This window comes from Aythya marila (assembly GCF_965140915.1).
Source record: "Aythya marila genome assembly, chromosome: 2".
NCBI classification, from domain to species: domain Eukaryota; kingdom Metazoa; phylum Chordata; class Aves; order Anseriformes; family Anatidae; genus Aythya; species Aythya marila.
Genome location: NC_139043.1, coordinates 136,824,064 through 136,846,704, shown reverse-complemented (window position 1 = coordinate 136,846,704; position 22,641 = coordinate 136,824,064). Strand labels below are relative to the sequence as shown.

Here is a 22,641-nt window from a genome sequence, read left to right as displayed (position 1 = left end):
CGTAGAAACATGTTGTACAGAAGGGAGTCAGTCTCACCCAAAGCCTTGTAGCCACCAGCAGGGGGAGATTTAGAAACATCCTGGGCTTAAATTGCTGTGCATCCTCTGAGCCTTCTCGGTTTGTATTGTACTTCTGTCCTGGTTAGGTCTTCATCTCCTTTTTTTCTGACTCTAATGTTCATATTGTTGTTTTGTTACATATTTTAAATGCTTTAAAAGCTGGTCTGTTTGCCTGTAATCTTTAAATACTCGAGGCTGTTAGCAATGGAAATTAGAAGTGCAAAATCTCCACAATTTAGGGTAAAAAGTCTAGCCTTATGTGACATCACCTGAATTGTTTTTTTTGAGTCCCTGGCCTTCTTGATGTTCTTCACATTTTTCATAGCTACAAACAGATTAATAAAATATATGTTAATTTATATTTTTGTCAAAAGATTTAGAAGAAACATCCTAGTTAAGCAGAGGCTTAGCAGTTGATTTAAAAGGCTTGATATTATCTTTATAAAGTAGATGCCCTTTACAACTGTTTTATTTCAGAAGGTTGTATTTGATTTTAAATCTTCCTGAGAAATTATGCTCTCAAGATGACAGCACTTCCGAAGTGCAGCTTCTACCTTAACACATATACATACGCACACACACACACACATATATATGTATGTGTGTATATATATACACACATACATATATATGTGTGTGTGTGTATATATATACACACATACATATATATGTGTGTATATGTGTGTATATATATACACACATACATATATATGTGTGTGTGTGTGTATATATACATATACATATATATGTGTGTGTATATATATATATATATATATACACATACATATATATGACTTCTATGAAGTTTTCAAGCAAATGGGAGATTTCTGATGTCTCCTTCGTTGTAAGAAAGAGATTTTAGTGCATGAATGTATATCAGATATGGAGGTATATTGAGCCATTGAGCTTATCTGAACCTTCAGTTCAGGTAGCTGCAGTTCCCTTTTCAAGCCCATTTCATTTTATTTCTTGGACCCCCACTTTGTTGTATGCACACTCTTCAGTTCGACTTCTCTGTCTCAGCATATTGTTCATTTCACCCTGTGTTTTAGTGCTTGTGTTAGTCCTTGCTTCCTCATGCCATCCGTGTTCTGCTTCTCTTCCAATATTAGACAAGGCTGGAAATGGTCATGTTTTGCCCTCAGCTCTTAGTGGTAGCTTTGGTGGAAAGAGAGGGGAAGCCATCTTAGGTGAAAATACAGAAAGTATAGGGAGACAGCTGGTACTGGAAAAAAAAAAAAAAAAAAAAAAAAAAAGGTGGGTGCAGGGGGACAAAAGCTTGAATATTAGGAAAACTAGAACTTTTCGGGGTGCTTTGAAAACACCAGCTTGGTTATACAGGCTTTCCCTGTGGAATTTCTTCCAAGCTTGTGTAACAAGTAAAAGTTTCTGCTTGTACTACTGCAGGGACTGGACTGAGACATGGTAGCTGTCAGCGCTGTGCCAGCGTAGCAAGTTGCAAAACTAATTGCATAGTAATTTACAGTTGATAGCTGTGTTTGGAGGTTTCTATTCAGCAAACACATGCTATACGTATATTTATAGCATGCTGAAGTCTTTGGAGGTGAGCGTTGTAAAATTGAATGAACATATGTTGAGTGGATTATTTTGATGTTCTAGTATGAGGTTATCCTCTCTTGTGTTGTCAGGCAAATTTAAAAGCTTCCTGAGAGGTTTTTGATAGCAAAATCTAACATGTCAGTGCGTAAACATCCAAAACCAGATGAATGCTCTAATAATATAAATTTCACCTGAAGGCAGTTTATTTTAAGCTGAACTCTATATCAGTACCAACCAAATAGTGTGTGGAATTGCTTACCAACATCTGTAAGCTTGGTACAAAACATTTTACACATGCTTTAACTTTTTTTTTTTTTTGCATGTGTTTTAGTTTCATACCGATGAAAAATTGATTTTTATTGCAACATTCGATTGTGAAGTTTTTCTTTCCAGTCCTTCCATTTATTGTCTGAACAGATGCAAAATGTATCCAGGTTGCTCGTGCAAGGGCAGCGTTCCAAAATACCGTGGTGTTCGAGCACCACCTATAGGGCCTCCTGGAAACTAAAACAAAAAATCTTCGAGCAAATAGTTAATTAACTATTAAAATAAAATTATATCTTTCTGTATTTCGAGACTTTTTCTGTCCAAGGTATTTTGATGGTTCCTATGTTCTGTGGCTGAAGTACATTAATACTTCATTGTGCAGCATGAATTATGCTGTAATAAGGAATGTTTGAAAAACTTTTAAAAGCAATGTTGTTTAATTTGTGTTTCTAACTTTATATATTTAAGCTAATGCAGAAGATATTGGCATATGACAGTATTTTTGTGTTTTAATCCTTTCAAACCTATTTTTAGAAATGTTAGTTATGCTACATTAAAATATTTGTGATAACAATCATATAAGAATATAACTTCGTATTACCTTGTATTAGAGTTGTTCAATAATTTCAGATCCCTGTACTCTTTAAAAATTATCTAAAGGCTTGATTGTGGATTAAAATAGGAAAACAAAAGGAATAACTTGTTTACATTATTGCAACATAATTTTAGTAATTATGTCTTTACAGGTGCAATTTATTCTTCCCCTTTTTTTTTCACGGTGCCAGTTTCTGATTTGTCATTTTAATCAAACGTATCCAAAATTTTAAACATTCTAAAGTTTTTGTTCAACAGACAATGATGAAAATGCCTCCCAATTTGTAACAGTTTGTGTTTAAACTACTTCTGTGTGTAACTGTTGGCTTTCCCAGTAAACTTACAGAGCCCACAAGTTTTGGACAAGCGATGATGAAAGTTTAAGATAAAAGAAAGGTGGGCAATTATTTTGAATATGTTTTCTGACCTCTCAGACTTAACAGGGTCATCATTTCAAGCCCTGTAGTGAGAGCATTCTGGTCTTCCTATCTATGTGACTGTTGTGAATATGGTACATGACAACTGTTTAGTATAAGGCTGTTAAGGAGGGGAAAAAAAATATTTATAAGAACATTACTTCAAATGAAATTAGCAGCACTAAGAACACTCCAGTGAAAGAAACAAGCAGCTGAGTTAAGGCCATTGCAGAAAGATACTCCTATAATAAAGTAAAAATACAAATGGTTCAGTTACTCCGGTTGCATAGAATTCGTCCTATAAATATAAACTTCCCAGTTCATTACCAGAAATGTAGTTATGCAAGTCCCTGTTAAAAATAAATTCCTGTAAGCCTAACTTAATGTTTATAAACACAGTATGTTGCAATAAGTGCTGTTTGCCATCCAAGCACTGGGAATCTTGTGAGTGAAGATCACTTCCATGTCAAGGTCTGGAAGGCAGTATTTAAATAAAGGCTGGCTGGGCACTGGGTCTTTGTAAGACAGGAAATTTCAGCTACTGGATTATTTTGCTTTAATTTATTTCTCACTTTCCAATTCATTTGTTTAAGGTGTAAATGCATTCAGTTACATTGAATCAAATTTTTGTGAAGGCTGAAAAATAAGATTAGGAAATAGTGAATATTTCACAGAATAAAGATGTCAAAAATCAGTGTGTGTTAATATTAAAAAAAAAAAAAAAAAATGTAATAATATGTGGTATGCTAACTGATATTAATACAAGCTTCTGCACTGGAAACATTGGAGGACATCTTCCGGCTGTCATATTATGGCCTTTCACAGAATTTCACAGAATTTTCTAGGTTGGAAGAGACCTCAAGGTCATCGAGTCCAACCTCCAACCTAACGCTAACAGCCCTCCACTAAACCATATCCCTAAGCTCTACATCTAAACGTCTTTTGAAGACTTCCAGGGATGGTGACTCCACCACTTCCCTGGGCAGCCTGTTCCAGTGCCTCACAACCCTTTCAGTGAAGAAGTTCTTCCTAACATCTAACCTAAAACTCCCCTGGCTCAACTTAAGCCCATTCCCCCTCATCCTGTCACCAGGCACGTGGGAGAACAGGCCAACCCCCACCTCGCTACAGCCTCCCTTGAGGTACCCATAGAGAGCGATAAGGTCACCCCTGAGCCTCCTCTTCTCCAGGCTGAACAAGCCCAGCTCCCTCAGCCGCTCCTCGTAGGACTTGTTCTCCAGGCCCCTCACCAGCTTCGTCGCCCTTCTCTGCACCCGCTCAAGCACCTCCATGTCCTTCTTGTAGCGAGGGGCCCAAAACTGAACACAGTACTCGAGGTGCGGCCTCACCAGAGCTGAGTACAGGGGGACGATCACCTCCCTAGCCCTGCTGGTCACGCTGTTCCTGATACAAGCCAGGATGCCGTTGGCCTTCTTGGCCACCTGAGCACACTGCTGGCTCATATTCAGCCGACTATCCACCATCACTCCCAGGTCCTTCTCTGCCTGGCAGCTTTCCAACCATTCCTCTCCCAGCCTGTAGCTCTGCTTGGGGTTATTGCACCCCAGGTGCAGGAATGTCCATTAGCAGCTACTTTAGACATTTGTTTTTATTGCTACCTCATCTAAGTCATTGTGATATTTTCCCTGATAAGTGCTGATGATTGATTTTGTCCTACTGCCGTTTAAAAATTAATCATATTACTTTCTGTGTGCTTTCTATATGCATATTTTTTAGCTTGTGGAGATATTCCAGAACAAATTCGATCACCGAGTGGGACAATCACAAGTCCAGGGTGGCCTTCTGAGTATCCTGCCCGAATCAACTGTAGTTGGTACATCCATGCAAACCCAGGGGAGATCATCACTATCAGGTAATGGTGGTTCCTGTATTAACTGCATGGACTGAAGAAGTACTGACTGGGTATTTTTGACTGGTCTCTTGTATGTAGTAATTTCCTCTATCTTCCTTGTAAATGTAGGATTTCCATTTTGTCCCTTTTTTTACTTTTAAGTTTGAGTTACTCTTACATAGCCATGTAACATTTGTTTTCTGAACCTTCTATGCTTCTATGTACAGGGATAAAAATTAGATTTTTTTTTTTTTCAAATTATGACAACTCACAACTTCTGTTGAAAGCAGTAAGAGCTATTGAAATGATTGAAATTAGCATCCATTTCCATTCAGTAGTATGGAAGCAAGAGCTAACTCTTTCCAAATAATAGTAAAGCTGGGACAAATATGAGTGCTTCTAAAAATATGCTTCTAAATTTACATAAGTTAATGAGTCTGGCTTTTTTTTTTTAATTTTAAAAGACTATAGTCGAAATGCTCATATATATTTTATTACTTGTATTGTGACGTATTGTAACTGTCAGTATTAAAAGATATGTTATAAAGCTAAAGTTGATCATTTTCTTGCTAAGCTGGGTGTTGTCATGCCCATTCCTCCCCATCCTAAGTATATTTTCAAAACTGCAGAGTTGAAAACCAGAGTAAGTATGTTCTGTATGCTCATTTATTTGACCTCTTTAATTTCTCTGAAATATAAGAATCTTTTATTCAAAAATGTGTATGGGCAATTCTCTAATGCTTCATTACTACAAAATCTCATGACGTGCTTAAAAGTAACAGGGAATAAATAATAAACCAATAGGTAACAAATGTGGTTTTGGAAGTCCTGACTCACAACAGTTTCAGGTACCTTGTAACATTTGGAAAGAAGTAATATAAAAAAAAAAAATTGTGCAAGTTCTCATCAGTTCATTCTCCATTAATGCCACAACAGAAATCTAGGTTTGTTCTAGCATCAGGATACAACTTGGTACTGCTTCATAGGCAGCTCATACTCCTGATTATGAAATTATTTCTTATACAGACCTGCTGAGTAAGAAGAAGATCTTCATTAGGAAGTATCTACTTTGACATCAGTTACTCCTTTAATTTTTTTTTTAATTTAAACAATTTTTCTACTAAATGTTAAACTGTCATTAATACGATGTAGAGTAGGTAGAAGTGCACATCTATTAGAATGCTTTCTAAAATCTTTCATACAATTTATTTTTAATAAAACTTCTTTTTTCTCGCACCTTGTTTTTTTCCACTCATCTTCCTAGCATACATTTCACATTTCATTTCTGGTTTACAGCTCTGTTGTCTGTGCTGACCTGCTTTGCCTAGACTATTTCCCCTTTGCACTTCATTACCATGGCAGCATGCCTTTATATAGCTGTAGTCAAAGCTTGGGTAATATCTTCCATGACATATCCATTGGGTAACTGAGTAGTGCAACTGAGGGCAACTCTTATCTTAAATAGTAGTTTTGAACAATTTAGCTGGACTTGCAATGTCAAGTCATGTCATTGGCAAAGTGTAGTATTAGCTAAAGTTCTGCTGAAATTTAGTTTAAATAAAATCACTTAGTTGCATATGAAAATCATTAAATGAGGTTCAAAATGCAATTTCATGAATAGAATTATTTAAAATATTTCATTAAAGTGAAAGATTATTTATTTATTTAAGCAAAACCGAGCTTTTAATGCAATATTGTGTTTGACAGAATGGATTCTTGCAACCCTTATAACATAAGAGTGTTAACACCACAAGGTTGAAGTGTATTCTTACCCGGATAGAAAAGGTAATATTAAAAGGTATTGTTATTTTTATTTCAGACCAGAAGAGTACTACAGCTACTTTCCATTTTTATGTATAGTACTTCATTAGCTTGGTTGGGTGAATAGCCAAGTTCAGTAGCAATTATGACCTCTCTTCTCTTTCAGCTTTCAAGATTTTGATGTTCAGGGATCACGCCGATGCAGCTCAGATTGGTTGACAATTGGAAGCTACAAGAATATTGAAGGCTACAGAGCATGTGGCTCCTCCATTCCTTCCCCATACATCTCTTCACAGGATCATGTTTGGATCAGATTTCATTCAGATGACAGCATCTCCAGAAAAGGCTTCAGATTAGCCTACTTTGCTGGTATGTTTCAAGTGATACCTAGTACAACTTTACAGTTTCATGGGTTTTCTTTTCTGGTTTAAGACCTATTTCCTTGTAGTAGGGTGTAGTATATGCATTTCCTGTAGTCAGTTCAGGCCTTATTGAAATCAGGGAAAATATACATTGTGTGAAGTATTGTAATCCCATCACAATTTGAGTATTCAAAGTTGGAATTATAAAATTTACAGTAATATTCAGAATTAATAAACAATGATTTTTTGGGGAAAAAAAAAAAAACAGTTAATACTAGGTAAATGGAATATGTTGTTTGTTTTTTTTTCCACATAGCCTACGATTTGATTTTTTTTCCTCCATCAGAATAAATGAGTTTGTTAAATAGTTGGGTAGACTTCTTAGTAGCATAAGTATGGCAAGAGAGGGAAGAAATAGCGTGGTTGGCTATGTATTTTTTTTGTTTGATTTGTTTATTTACATTTCTCACATAAATTGTCTTTTTTTCCTATCTCTGGTATATATAATCTCTTTAAATATAAAAATAAATTATATTTGTGATAACTTTAGCCAATTACAGACATGGTTTTGTACTTTTTTCTTGAATAATTCAAGCATGCAACGTGAGTTAGTTACCAACAGTAATACCTCGAGACTTGTTTCGTGTGCAATTTTTGCTCTCGTAGCTGTTGACCAGAGAGACAGGAAGAAGCCAGTCATGAATAAAGACTAGTTCAAAACTGTTTTCTGGCCTTATGGGGTTCTAGAATTTTTTAATAGCATGATCATGGTGTTCTGAGTCTTCATCAAAAACACCAGATTAGATTCTTCTTTGCTTTTGTAATGGTTTTGTGTTCTCTTGTTCATATATGTTTATACTCCATTCTCTGGAGTGCTACAGATCTCTGCACACCTGCATTCAATTCTTGTCCTATGTAAAACAATTCATATTCTCTTATACCTATCCACTGCCTCCCATGTTCAAAACTACTCCACCAAGCCTGGGTAAAAGCACTGATCTTTTGTTCTCTAACCCAGGTTTGCTTCTGTTCTGTATTCTGCACTCTTCCTAATGGCTTTCTTCACCCTGTCGGAGCTTTTTTTCAATCCTAAAGTTCCCAGGAGGGCTTATCCCTCTATCACATGTTTTGAAGCCTGTGAAAAAGTTTCTTCTATGCTTCAGCTCCTTGCAGTTCAGCAAGGCTGGGGCGAAGTAATGCAGCCGTGCTTTTGATGCTGACTCAGTTTTCAGGACAATATTCCACTAGGATTTTTTGCTTACTGTCTCATCAAAAAACATGACCAGAAGAAAAAGTTACTGCTTAATCAGTAATCCCTCACTACTGTTTCTGCTAACTGCCCACAGGTGCCTATGTTGAGCATTGGCTTCTGCCCCACTTTTCTCAGTGGGTACTCACTTAATCCCAGTGAGTACTTGGTGGCTCAGAGGAAAGGTAGAATTCCTGCCTGGAGGGTTGGGAGCAAAACGAACATTTTGGATAGGGGTGTGGATTGGGTGGGGGAGGCAAGCCACAGGCTTAATGGAGTTTTTTTTGAAAATCCTTTCCTGTCTTTTCCTCTAATCTTGAAACAATTTCACTATGTAACCACCTTTTGGAAGAAACTATAACATTTCAACAACAAGCATTTTTTTCTTATGTTACTTGATTTCTTTTTGGTAGCATCATGCAGTACTACTCAGCTTAACTCCTCAGCAGATAATTTAATTCACTGATTCTGAAGGACTTTTCAAGTGTTTTAATGTATATTTTTAAAATTGAACATACTGAAACTGGCTTAATCTTGGTCTGTATGCTTGATAATGATATTTGGTAAGTATTTTTATATTTGAGGTGGTAGTATTGTGTTTCAGAGATCAGGGTGGTCTTCTAAAACTGTGAAGTACCCTGTGTGTAGGAGAACAGTTGGAAAATCTGCTTGAATGATCTTCTGATTGCCTCTGCTTTCCAGTGTGAAAAGGAGACTCCTGAAATACCAGCAACATTTTTTGCTATATGTTCTGTTGTGCTTTGTGGTTTTTGATATCTTCTCACTATTATCACGCGGTAGTGCTCAGTTTACACCTCACAAGACTATTTAATGTTTCTAAGGTGATTCTTAAAGGTGGTGTGTGATTGAAGAAAAAGGGGGGATAAATAGTATTATTTGAGTTGCACAGATGCTATTGAGATTTACTTGTACTGAAATGATACAGATCACAGGCCTAAAAAGGACCATTAGGGAGCCCTGCATTTTAAATCTGGTGTGGAAGACAGACAATGTGAATTACTTGAATTAATTCTGATTTAAAGTAGATAATACCTTCTTGGAAAATAGCCTTGGAAAATATTTCATTTTAAAAAGACAATACAACGACAAAAAACTCCAAGTTGGAAACGTACTTGACCATAAGGTAAAATTTTGTGATCACTTTACTTGTCTTCCCTCTGTCTACATTATGGGTATCATAATGGGTTAGAGATTACTAATAGTCGTTGATGTATAGTGAAAAATAAAGTTACTAAAAATGTAATTAATGACTTCAGAATCATTAATTAAAAATGATAACTCGGGGTCAGGTAGGCAGCTCTTCTCTGGAAAGCTTACATAAGAAGTGTTTAGGTTGAAATTGTATCCTATTTCATTACTACAGTATTGCCGTGAATGTTTACAGCTCCATGTTACATCTTTCTATTCAGTATTTTTCAGGGTTCTGCAAGGTAGAAATGGTGAACTGGACCATAATCAGTACTTGAACAAGTTCACCAACTCTTATGCATACGATACTATATTGCCCTTCACCTATGGCCCACAGCAATAGGCCTGTCATGATCATTCTAGAAGTGAGTTCATGTGTACAAGTTATACATTCAAAGCCCAGAATCATCCTGAGTATTTGCCGTGCTAATATTATGTATGCTGTGTGTGTATCAGAACAAGAAGATCATATCATTTATACTAGATCTGTTCTTGTGTGGTTTTGTTGGTTTTTTATGAAATAACAATTTTTTAAAAACTTAATCACCAGCAGTGCATGCTCTTCTATTTACTTTCCTTTCACACTCAGTGAATTTGTTGACTTAAATACTCTTGAGCATTGATCTTAACATTTATCACCCTTGTTGGTTACACATTTTCCTGTACTCATTTTTTAAAAGCCTTAGCATTTTTGAGATGTTTCAAATGATACTGCATCTTTTCTATTTTTTAATTAATTCTTTTAAGGTAGCATATTTCTTTTTAATGCTTTCCAAGATACTGAAGTAGTGGGGAAAAAAAAGAGATGTGATGTGACTTGACCCATCACAGCAGATTAGTTGCAGCAAGGGAAGTCAGGACTTGGGTATGAGGAGTCTTATCACTTTGAGTGGTTCAGCATTGGAACCTTGAAAATACTTGATCGGATAAGGCCCTGAACAACCCAATCAAATTTCACTTAGTCTTCTGAAGAGCAGATTATTTGATTAGGTGACGTCCAGAGATCCTTTCCAATATGAATTGCTTTGTTTTAAAGCAAGCTAGAACGTGCTTTTCCTGGGGAAGTCTGCATTTCAGTAAGTTCATCGTTGTCCTTGTCCTGTTTCTTTTTTAAAACCCTAAGCACAGTGTTACCTAGATTTAGTATGTATCTGTCTAAATTATTTCTTGAATTACTGCTGTGTAGGACCATCTGCATTGCAGATTTTTTTTTAATGCTTTTTTGGAGGATTGACCATGGCAATTTGTTTTATAGCCTATTTTACAGTCTGTATCATCATCTTTAGAAATTTAGTGATTTTAAATGATACGGGGTATTTGAATGAGCTAAGTTGTTACAGAGACTAAATTGCTTCTGAGGTTTGCTTCAGTGTTAAACATGGATGGAACCTTAATAAATGAATCCTGGCAAAAAAATATTGTTTACAAATGCGGTAGTAACCACTAGACCGCATTTTCATAAATAAAGGTGTGTCTTAACTTTTCTCAGAATTAAAAATAAATAAATAAATCCATGTCTTCTGGAGCACTACTTTCATCCTTAACATTTAAAGCATAATTGTGTGCTTAGCCAAGTATATGTTTGTGCTTTTCAGTGCAATCTTCTTGATTGCTGGAGGAGAGCCAAGAGGAGACAGTGGGAAGAGAGTGAGGAGAGAAATTTCTGTTCTAGGTTGGGGGTAATATGTGACCTTCAACTGTCAGCTTCTCTCTTGCTATAGATCCTTATGTACAAGGTATAAAGTAGGAACCTGTGAAAATGGCAGAGAGGACTAACTGCTTTTAGGAGAAGGAATTTGAGGAGGTAACTACAGGACAAAATGTTTCTGTATTTAGTGTGTATGAGAAGAGAAATGGTCTTTTCCAAACTTATTTTTTTCACCTGAGAAGCCAGGTGTTTCAGTCACTGTGAAAGAGCATTGTTTTCTTGCATAGGTTAAAGTTTTCTTGCATAGGTTAAAGTTGCATAGGTTAACTGAATGTAGCTAAGAGCGACACTCATGCTGATGTGCTCACAGAACAAAGACTTCAAAAGCTGCTTTATCTTGAAACAGTAAAAGCTGTGATGATTTACGGATATTTTAAATAGTTGTTTTGCCATTGTGATCTACTTGATGCAGCAAATAAATATGCAACACAAACCATAAATCATTCTCTTTCTTTAGAATTTAATGTTTTTATAACTCTTTTTCCCTTCCCCAGGAAAGTCTGATGAACCAAATTGTGATTGTGACCAGTTTCATTGCGCTAATGGGAAGTGTATTCCAGAAGCTTGGAAGTGTAATAATATGGATGAATGTGGAGACAACTCTGACGAAGAAATCTGTGCCAAAGCTAATCCTCCAACAGCTTCTTCCTTTCAACCTTGTGCTAACAATCAGTTCCAGTGTCTTTCTCGCTTCACCAAGCTTTACACTTGCCTTCCAGAATCTTTAAAATGTGATGGTAACATCGATTGTCTTGACCTAGGAGACGAAATAGACTGTGATGTGCCAACATGCGGGCAGTGGTTAAAATACTTTTATGGTACTTTCAGTTCTCCCAACTATCCTGACTTCTATCCACCTGGAAGCAACTGCACCTGGCTGATAGACACTGGTGATCATCGCAAAGTAATTTTGCGATTCACAGATTTTAAACTTGATGGTACAGGCTATGGAGACTATGTCAAAATATACGATGGATTAGAAGAGAATCCACGGAGGCTGTTGCGTGTGCTAACAGCATTTGACTCTCATGCTCCCCTCACGGTTGTTTCATCCTCAGGACAGATAAGAGTGCATTTTTGTGCTGACAAAGTGAATGCTGCAAGAGGATTCAATGCCACCTATCAAGTGGATGGCTTCTGTTTGCCCTGGGAAATTCCATGTGGTGGAAATTGGGGTTGCTACACAGAGCAGCAACGCTGTGATGGCTACTGGCACTGTCCAAATGGAAGGGATGAAACCAACTGCACCATGTGCCAAAGAGATGAGTTTCCCTGTTCTCGAAATGGTGTTTGCTACCCTCGTTCAGATCGCTGTAACTACCAGAATCATTGCCCTAATGGTTCAGATGAAAAAAATTGTTTCTTCTGTCAGCCAGGAAATTTTCATTGTAAAAATAACCGCTGTGTATTTGAGAGTTGGGTTTGTGATTCTCAAGATGACTGTGGTGATGGCAGTGATGAAGAGAATTGCCCGGTCATTGTGCCCACTAGAGTAATAACTGCAGCTGTCATTGGGAGTCTTATTTGCGGACTGCTGCTTGTCATTGCACTGGGATGTACTTGTAAATTGTACTCACTCAGGATGTTTGAGCGAAGGTAAGTAGAACAGATGGACTCGGGTACTTAAATTTTTAAAATGCTTTCATATCTTTTGTTGAAACATTGCTTGAAACACTTTTATTCACATACAATTATTTTTTCATGTGATTTCTAAAGGTTTTCTCTTCTCTTTGACAGTAAGAGGTTAGTTGAAAGGGAATAGAAGTATTCTGATCACTTAACTGTTTTCACATGTTATTACCCAAAAGAAAATGTAGCAAAGCTTCATTTTTGCAGTTAATATTTCAATTCTGTCTAACAATGTTTCTTCTGTTGTAGACTCTCTTGTGCCATGATTGCTCACTCTTCACTTGTTAAAAATTTTTTTAGCATCTATAATGGTGTCTTTTATATTTGGTCAATGCTTTTTCCTAGGAATTTATTGTTGCAGGGGTGGGGTTTTTTTTGTTCTTTTATGATCTGGACAGACCCATGGGAATGACTGCAAGGACTATATTTTGAACAAATTAAATTGATGTTTTCTAAATTAAATTTCAATTAAAATAATAAAATCTGCTGAAAACTGTTACTTTAGAATAGTCTGATGTAGTTTTACCCTCAGATTTAAATCTTTATCATAGTTTTATGTATTATGAAATTTCTTTTCTCTTTGAAAGATCATTTGAAACTCACTTGTCAAGGGTTGAGGCTGAACTGTTAAGAAGAGAAGCTCCTCCGTCTTACGGACAGTTAATTGCCCAGGGTTTAATTCCACCAGTTGAAGATTTTCCTGTTTGTTCACCAAACCAGGTAAGATTCCAAAAATCAGGCAGACTACTCAAAATTTAAGGATACTAAAACCACGATATTTTGCATTCCTTGTCCTTTTTTGTTTGTTATATAGCATTTTCTTCCTTTCATGCCAGTAGTATTATACTAAAGATTAGCTGTTGGGCAAATCTTAGTAACAGTAGCACCACACGGTTTACCTTACAGAATTTTTTGTTGTTGAAGGACAGTAATGCACAGTATAGAGTCATTCTTGCCAGAAAAGTTAGTATAGAGGGATAGACCCAGTTGTGTGTTTTGTATTATGTTGTGGAAGTTAAGATTGCAAGCTAGTACTTGGAAATTCGGGAAAGATTTGAGTATGCAAAACCATTATGCGCACATCCACACTGCATATGTGTTTAGTTATGATCAAGCCTACTATGCATAGAAAAAATGATGGAAAAGGCAAGGCTGTTATGTAAAATTAATGGCAAAGTATCAAAAGTGAGTAAATAGGAGTTAATCATATCTAGCCTTCTTGATACTCATAGGTAGCATTAGCATAAATTTATTTGGCTATATATTTATTTGTCCAATATTTATTTGGCTGGTTTCATTACACTTACTCTGCCGTAGATTTCACTTATTATTTCATGCACACATGTTCACAAGCAGCAGGATGTTTGTAACCAAGTAGTCTTGCAAGGATTGCTTCTGGTGATACAGAGCTTCCACCAGTTTGTGTCCTCATCACATGCCCTGTGTTCTTTCTGATCGGTGACCATGTGCTGTTCTGTGTGCCTTCTGTAAACTTTGGGATGTGCGTGATCATAGTCTTTTGCCTCCTTACCTTGTCCCACCTCTGTTTTTTCTTACTTGACTGACTGACTTTTTTTGCCTTGTTGCGGTTATCGTTGTAGTCTGTTCTTTTTATGAAGTAGGTGTCTAGGGAAGCTGTATGTGATTGTACTGATTTCCCACTAATGAAGATACATGCTATTCTTTTATCTTTTCTACCGTTATCTTCATTTCATGCCTACATTTCTCTTCTTACTCCATCTATATGATCTTAACGTTTTAATTAAAAATTTCTTCAAAGTTAAATTGCATTACCCTATTGTACATTTGCTATTACTCCACTGCTTAGGTAAGTGGCACAAATTGGGGATTGTAATCCTTCACAAATGATTTTATGCAGGAAAAGAAGAAAAAAAATTTGCAGTTGGTATGAGAGACTTTGAAAGCAGATCCAAAACAAGACACTGTGAAGATTTCTTAGTAGCTAAATTGGCAATAGAAAGGTCATTTGGATGGAAGACAAGCTCTTCTTTCTAGGGCTAACTGAAATGTTTTTGTAAGAACATGAGCTTTGTAAGGAATGCTAATAACGTATGCTATAGAATCACTGATTCTCACTGGATGGGTTATCATGTTTCTGCTTAAAACAAATTCTGTACTCTTACAGATTTGGCTTGCTGTCTTCTTTTTCTGAAATTAAGGGTGTCCCTCAGCTGTCTATTTTGGGACCAGTGCTGTTTAATATCTTTATCAATGTGGCAGACAGTGGGATGGAGTGCATCCTCAGCAAGTTTGCAGATGACACCAAGCTGAGTGGTGCAGTTGATATAACAGAAGGAAGGGATGCCATCCAAAGGGACATGGGCAAGCTTGAGAAGTGGGCCCATGTGAACCTAATGAGGTTCAACAGGGCCAAGTGCAAGGTGCTGCACCTGGGTCAGGGCAATCCCAGACATGAGGACAGACTGGGAGAAGAAGTCATTGAGAAGGTTCTGGTGGACAAAAAGCTTGACATGAGCCAGCAGTGTGTGCTTGCAGCCCAGAAGTCCAACTGCATCCTGGGCTACATCAACAGAGTGACCAGCAGGGGAGGAAGATGATTGTCCTCCTCTACTCTGCCCTCATGAGGCCCCACCTGGAGTGCAAGCACAAGAAGGAAGTGGGGATGTTAGAGCAGGTCCAGAGGAGGGCCACAAAGATGCTCAGAGGGCTGGAGCACCTCTCCTATAGAGAAAGTCTGAGAGAGCTGGGGATGTTCAGCCTGGTGAAGAAAAGGCTCTAGGCAGACTTCATTGCAGCCTTTAAATACTTAAAGGTGACTTAACAAAAAAAAAAAAAAAAAAAAGAGAACAACTTTTCAAAGAACTTTTTTTCAAAAGAAATTAAACTTCACTAGTTTGAGATGCAGCTATTCTCACAAGTCTCCTAAAGTAGGGCTAGGCCAAGACAGTCTGTTAAGATAGCATTTACACTATGTCCAGATACGTAATACCTCTGGTACAGGCAACTTGGAACAATACCATGTTTCCTGCACATGCCTACCCTGTATGGGTTTTTCAGATTTGGTGTATGTGAACATATTTAAGAATAATCCAGACTTTCAGAATAATAAGAATCTTTTAAGAATAATCCAAACTTAGTTTACTCAAACCTGTTTTTCATCCTGAAACCCCACAATGATTGCCTAAATATCTTGTTTTTTACTGAAATCAAATCTCCTGATAGGAAAGACAATTCTGAAAAATCAGACATGTAGTGGCTATAAGTCAGGTTGTTACTGAAACTTTTAAAAAGCTATGCAGTTACAGAAACTTTCTTTTATCTTCAGTCAAGTTAAATTGAATTAGCTAGTCATTATTGTTCTGGGTATAGTTTTTTGTTTCGTTTTTTTTAATTCAAATGTAATGGAATTAGTGACCATCTTCCATAGTAACACATAACAAAATGTAGTTGCTTCTTAGACTTTCAATGTCACTATGATTTCATACTCCTTAAAAATACTGATGCATGTACAACAGTTTTGAACAATGAAAGAAAGTAAGTTCCTTGGTTGTTTTGATTTGTATATAATGCTTTGTGTATAAAGCTGATGAGTGCCTTCAGCACTGGATTTTCGAGGGTGAGGAGCAGTCTCTCCAGTACCTTTTGAAAGTAAGGCTACTGAACATATATATTTACATGCTTGAATGCAAATGTCATTCTATGAATTACTGGAAGGGAAGAGGCAGATGAAAGTATGTGAAAGTGTTATTTGGATACTGTTGTATGCCCTGTGGCATCTGAAGGACTATGGAAGGGAGTTGAAGATGGTATCAGACACTGAAGTTCATTGTAAACAAAGTGAAATGCATACATATATTTTAAGTTAAGCTTATATAAAAAAAAAAAAAAGCTATTCCGATTAATTTTTTTTTTTTCAATAATCTTCATTAAAAACATGTGAATATGGATTTTATCCTGTAATTCAATGCAGCAATGAGTACTTCCAGAGTCGTGGACATCTGGCAGATTTTCTGCCCTAATGTTTCTGAGAAATGAACTACTTAGCTGAGGCATTATTTTCTCTAATTTTGAGTAAGATGTTAGTATGATCATGTTACCTTACAACTTAGAAGTTGCACAAGATTTAAAGCAGAAAAATTCGGGCACGTATTGTTCCGTAACTGACTAGAAAATTTATACCAAAATTGAGAAATGTGTGATTTAGAACACATAAGATAATTTTAATTAAATGGAAGCATGAAAGCATCTTGAAACTGGAATTAAATGATTATGCAAGAACGGGGGAAAAAAACTACAAGCATCTCTGCTGGAGAGGATATTTAATTTAATCTTTACTCTAAGCTGCCCCATGATAGTTGGCAACAAATGGTCACATCTGTTAAATCTTGAGGAGTTTCTGGAGGATTTCTTCTTTAAATCCCAAACTTCTTGAGGCATTTTAATACATACTTTCTCTGAAGTCCACAGAGACTACTTTATCTTCTTGATAAGACTGTATGTAAAGGATCTTGCATACCTGCTGTACCATACTTTCTGCACTGGATTTGTGGCTCTACTATTCTGTAATCAGTGTTCCGTATCCAGGTTATAGTCCATCTTTTTTCACTTTGCCTTTCTTTAGAGGTCATTGATTTGGACAAAAATGTACCTAATATACTTCATTTCTTTTTTATTCCTCTTTTTCTTCTGTACATATTTCCTCTTAATTTCCCTAGCCATAATGTTTTCTCCTCAAGAGAATCTAGGCTTCTTTCAAACCCACTTTATGTTTCAAATAACCTAAATAAACTATTGCTACATGTACCAGATCTTTAATATTAAAGACTGATTTATTTATTTATTTTTTTAATATTTAAGTCTCTACATTTAACCTTTGTGATAATATGCCATTGGGCACAACAGTTGTCATTCTTCTTTTGCGTGAACAGTGACAGTGTATTGTCAACACTTCATTGTTGTTTGTCTTCTCATTTAGGCTTCGGTTCTGGAAAACCTGAGACTGGCAGTGCGATCTCAACTTGGATTTACCTCCATCAGACTTCCTATTGCTGGCAGATCAAGTAACATTTGGAATCGAATTTTTAATTTTGCAAGGTCACGTCATTCTGGATCACTGGCACTGGTCTCAGCAGATGGAGATGATGTTGCCAGTCAAAGTACTAGCAGAGAAGCTGAAAGAAGTAATACTCACAGAAGCCTGTTTTCAGTTGAATCTGATGATACAGATACAGAAAATGAAAGAAGAGACACAGCAGGAGCAGTCGGTGGTGTTGCTGCCACCTTGCCTCAGAAAGTCCCGCCTGCAACAGCAATAGAAGCAACAGTAGGAGCATGTGGGAGCTCCTCTGCTCAGAGTGGCAGTAGTGGTAACACGGATAGCGGAAGAGAAGCAGCAAGTGTAGAGCCCCCAAGCACAAGTCCTGCACGTCACCAGCTCACTAGCGCGCTAAGTCGTATGACTCAAGGCTTACGCTGGGTACGCTTTACGTTAGGGAGATCGAGCTCAGTGAATCAGAACCAAAGTCCTTTGAGACAGCTTGATAATGGGGTAAGTGGAAGAGAAGAGGATGATGATGTTGAAATGTTAATTCCAGTCTCTGATGTAGCATCAGACTTTGACATGAATGACTGTTCAAGACCTCTACTTGATCTAAGCTCAGATCAAGGACCAGGGCTTAGACAGCCTTACAGTGCAACACATCACGGTGTAAGGTCATGCAATCGAGATGGCCCCTGTGAGAGCTGTGGCATCGTACACACTGCCCAGATACCTGACACTTGCTTAGAAGCAACAGTGAAAAATGAAACTAGTGACGATGAGGCATTATTACTCTGCTAGGTACGGTTTGTTTAGGAAAGATTGTGTACAAGTTGGAGCAATATCTGTCATTGTTTTGTACTTCACAGTTAAAACTAGTTTTTAGTTTAAAAAAAATCCAGGACAACGTTATGTTAAAACTATTTTAGCAACTGTGTGGTTGATTAAACATTTCTTATACTGGATGACTTTATGGAACTATTAGAGTGAACGTTTAATGGCTCTGAATACACAGTATGTGTATCCAGTATAATCTGATTACTCTTTAAACTGAAGTTATCCCAGTTAGTTTCAAATTTAGTTTATCCTGGTACTGTAGTTCAAAACAGAAACATGGCCGCTCAAGATTTATTTGGCTGCCTGTTTAACCCCATATTAACAGGTGAATTTGTACAGAATTATTTTCCTTTAGGAATTGACTCTGTTGTATTACTGCCAACATACTTGTAACTTAATATACTAAATGCTGGTAAGGATTGTTAATGTAAAATATGTACTTTTCTTTGAGTTTATACATTTTGTCTAAATATTCTTGAATTTCATTATAATGTGAACTTATTTAAAGGGAGGAGAAACTTTCTCCAGGAACATTTTTTCAGAAGTACAAAATGCAATGATTTGTGAAATTTAGATACAATAGATAAACTGATGGCAAAAGCTTTTATAGCACTGACTTTCCTAAACTGCAGTCTAATATGGTACAGCCAATTAGTATGTAAAATCCCCAGTCGTTAGTCTTTCCAATTTGAAGTAAAAAAGGGCCGAAGATATTACAATATGTGTTAGTTCCTTAAATATATGTACAAATACACTACAGAGTAAGTTCCAACTGGTAATAGATCTTTCCCTAATACTGTAGGGTATAAAGCTTGTTTGGACTCAAGGGATTTGCACTAAAATCATATTAAGGTCTCTAAATGAGCTTAGTGCACAAGCACTATCACTTTAAGTACTATTATTGTCTAATATTGCAATGGCTATATATTTCCCATGGCTCTTTTCTTGGGGTGTTGCATTTTTGTTGCAATCGAATTTGCTTTACTAATTCCCTATTTATTCATTGTATTTAAAAAACTGGTTTACTTGGTTGCAGACTGGTTGTTTAAAAAAAAAAAATCCCTTTCAGTGTATTTTTTTATGATACTACATGTTGGAGCAAAACAGATCAATGGAAAAAGCTCATAACTTCCAATTTTGTGATAAGCAGGTTAATATGTGGCTACTGGCTTGACAACAAGAATCTACACCTTTTAAAAACAAAAATGTCAACTACTGTTTTATTTATTCTTTGCCAGTCTGTTTTTAGTAGGCTTAAAGATCCAGTATGAAATGTATTTGTGTGTGATTGTATGCTATTTATTAAATTTTAAATACTTTGTTGAATGTCATTTTAAAGCATGTTTAAAGTCTTGTGCATTTCTGTCGTGTTATACTGTCAGGCAGAACTGACTAAAATGTTTTAATACGTATCAAAATTAAATTGAATTTTTGTTATGTTTTTGAGGTACTTTTAAAGATAAATCCGAGGTCTGTCTGGCTTTTTATTTTACTTTTTAAAAATCCTCATCTCTGAAGTACAAATCACATGCAGAAAAAACAAATAACCGAATGGATTCCAAAGTGTATATATCTTCTCCCTCTTCTCTTCATTCACAGACACTGGGATGAGAAAAATAAGTAATTTTACCATCTGATTGATTTAATTCACAAGAGTTAGTAGGTAAAATCTGAGTTCAGGACACAGTTATGTAGATTTGTGCTTTTGAGGAGCTTATGTGCAATACAGTTGTAAAAGATTTTATTATAATAACCCATGCGGTTTCAAGTTTCAGAACAGATCACATCACGCTGGTACCAGTTCAGGTACAGATTGGCCCATAATTCCACATACCCAAGTAAAAGTCATCAATGGCCATTTTTATTCACATTGAATAATATCTAAATCTGTGGGTAATCTTTAGTCTGATTTCAGTGGCATTGCTTATGGAGCAGGCAATTTTGCAATATGAACATGGTAATACACCCTGAAATACATGTGAACAGTATGTCCTGGTATAAAATACTGGGTTTTTAAACCTTCCTAACGAATTATCATTAGAAAGTGGTTACGGAAATGTTTGTCACTGAGGCAGATGCATTTTGAAGAAGAAGTCTTCACAGAATACCTTACATACATATGTAAAGTGATCTAAAGTGGTTCCATTAGATACCCCAAATAGCATGTACCTATGGACTCCATATTGCAGATGTAAAAAGAATACAATGTTTGATTTGTTTTAAAGGATAAATGCTACACATTAAACTGAAGTTGGATTTAATTGAGAATTTCGAGAATTGTAAATAAAATCCATATTTGTATGAGGCTAATTTGTTGCAGTGATTTTTTTCGTAGTGATTTTAAAGGGAGTGATCAAATCTCTGATTAATACAGTACTGATTTTCTAATATCTTCCCCTGCGAAATCTTGCAGAAGAACTTAGCTCTCAGCACTAGGTCCTCCATGTGACCACATTGCATGAAATTGTCCAAGTCAACAGAAAACATACAATCTGAAAGAACTTTTCTTCACTTGCTTTGCTTGAAAGATTATTATAGTCACCCTGTACACTGCTTCTGTGAGAGGTAAAGGGGTTGAAGGCTGGAGGTAAAAAATAAATATGAAGAGGTAAGTCACTGTATTTTGATTTTGAATGGCCAGAATGTCTAAAGGAATATTTATAATCTGTAATGTTATGCAATGTGGTTGTAAATGGAGATGAGCAATGGCAGAAAACACACAGACCAGCCCAAAATAAAGCAGAATAAGTGTTCTGGTTCAGTGGGGCCCTCCTAGCAAATAATGTTTTCTTATGCAAAATGTAAAGGATAAATGAAGCTAGTTTAAAAGAGTAAGAAAAAAGATCCACAAAGTAAGAATATGTTTGTAGGTGTTACACAGCAGGGTCAGGTGTCTGAGTTCAGAGCAGCAATCTCAGATTTTGTCACAGCGTTGTTCACTTGTGATGTTACAGAGGTATGGCAGAATAATTAACAGAATTCATACTTTTGTGACAAAATAGTCATGCTTCTGAAAGTCTGTCAACATAAATGCAGAAATAATTTTTTGGTGTTTCTCAAGGTGTAGAAGATTGAGTAAGAACAGCTGGTAAAGTTCACTGAAAGTGATATCCTTTCTGTTAATTTTCTTGCATTGAAAATCTGGTTCATGATCCAGTCTGCTCTCAATGGAGGGAAGTTGCCAAAAATGGAAAATACTATCAATAATCTTCATTAGCTGGGCTTGTCCACTACTCAACATCAGTCTCTAGTTCCCTTAACAAAGCATCTTCACTGTTTGTCCCAAATTCTGTTTGTATCTCTTGTATTTTGAGATACATCTCTGCTTTGCCATCTTTTATTTGAAGCTCAATGACAGTAAAAATTTTGGGGTTAAGAAAGAGATAAAGAGTGCATGAAGGTAAGAGCGCTTTTCAGACATAGGTTATCATAGGAAGGATGTGAAAACAGAGAGAGGATAAAAGTAAGATAGGGTAATTACACCAGAACATAGAAATGAATAAGTAATGCTGGGAGGTAGAAGTTAAAAGTCTCCATGGGAAGAAGTGTATGTCTCAGAAGATTTAGAATAGATTGTCTTTATTATAAATGACTTGTAGGTGACATCCTGTAAGTCTTCTGGAAGTTCACAATCTCAGTTGTCTGTTTCTTGCAAACCTATTCTTTAATTTGCTGAATTATTTACTAAATAATAGACAAGGACTGATTTTCTTCAGGGTTCTTTATCTTAATTAAATTAATTATTAGGTTACTTAAGTCTCTTTGATCATACTTTTATAATAGCCACTCTAATCAGGACATTCATTCCCCTGTAGAGTTTTACAGGATTATTTGCTTTGCTGCAGACCACAAAAACATTAGCCTAAGATGTAAGTTCAAGGTTGCAATGGATGGCTTTTTGCAAAGTCTCTCAAATGACTGAATTACTATGTGGTATTTTAGGATGAGCAAACATTACTTAACAGGAAGCTCCTCTGCATAGTGCGGAGTTGGGCACTGCCTAAAAAATAGAGATTTGTATTGAACTGTGCAAAGTGAAGGGCAGTAAGAATAAAATGTTTTGTGGGTGAGGGTTGCAATGCCAATCAGGGGCCGAAGTCCCTGTTGCAGCAGCAAG

At 36.4% G+C, this 22,641-nt stretch overlaps 1 protein-coding gene across 1 annotated transcript in view; it reads left to right on the top strand.

Annotated features, from left to right (window-relative positions):
- Positions 1-20,829, top strand: part of LRP12 (LDL receptor related protein 12) — a 52,396-nt gene extending 31,567 nt beyond the window's left edge. The window contains exons 3-7 of the mRNA XM_082753858.1: positions 4,635-4,770; positions 6,677-6,879; positions 11,533-12,634; positions 13,255-13,387; positions 17,625-20,829. Of these exons, the coding sequence (XP_082609984.1) occupies positions 4,635-4,770; positions 6,677-6,879; positions 11,533-12,634; positions 13,255-13,387; positions 17,625-18,488 (2,438 nt within the window). The 3' untranslated portion in view covers positions 18,489-20,829. The remainder of the gene's footprint in view (positions 1-4,634; positions 4,771-6,676; positions 6,880-11,532; positions 12,635-13,254; positions 13,388-17,624) is intronic.
- Positions 20,830-22,641: the final 1,812 nt, after the last annotated feature.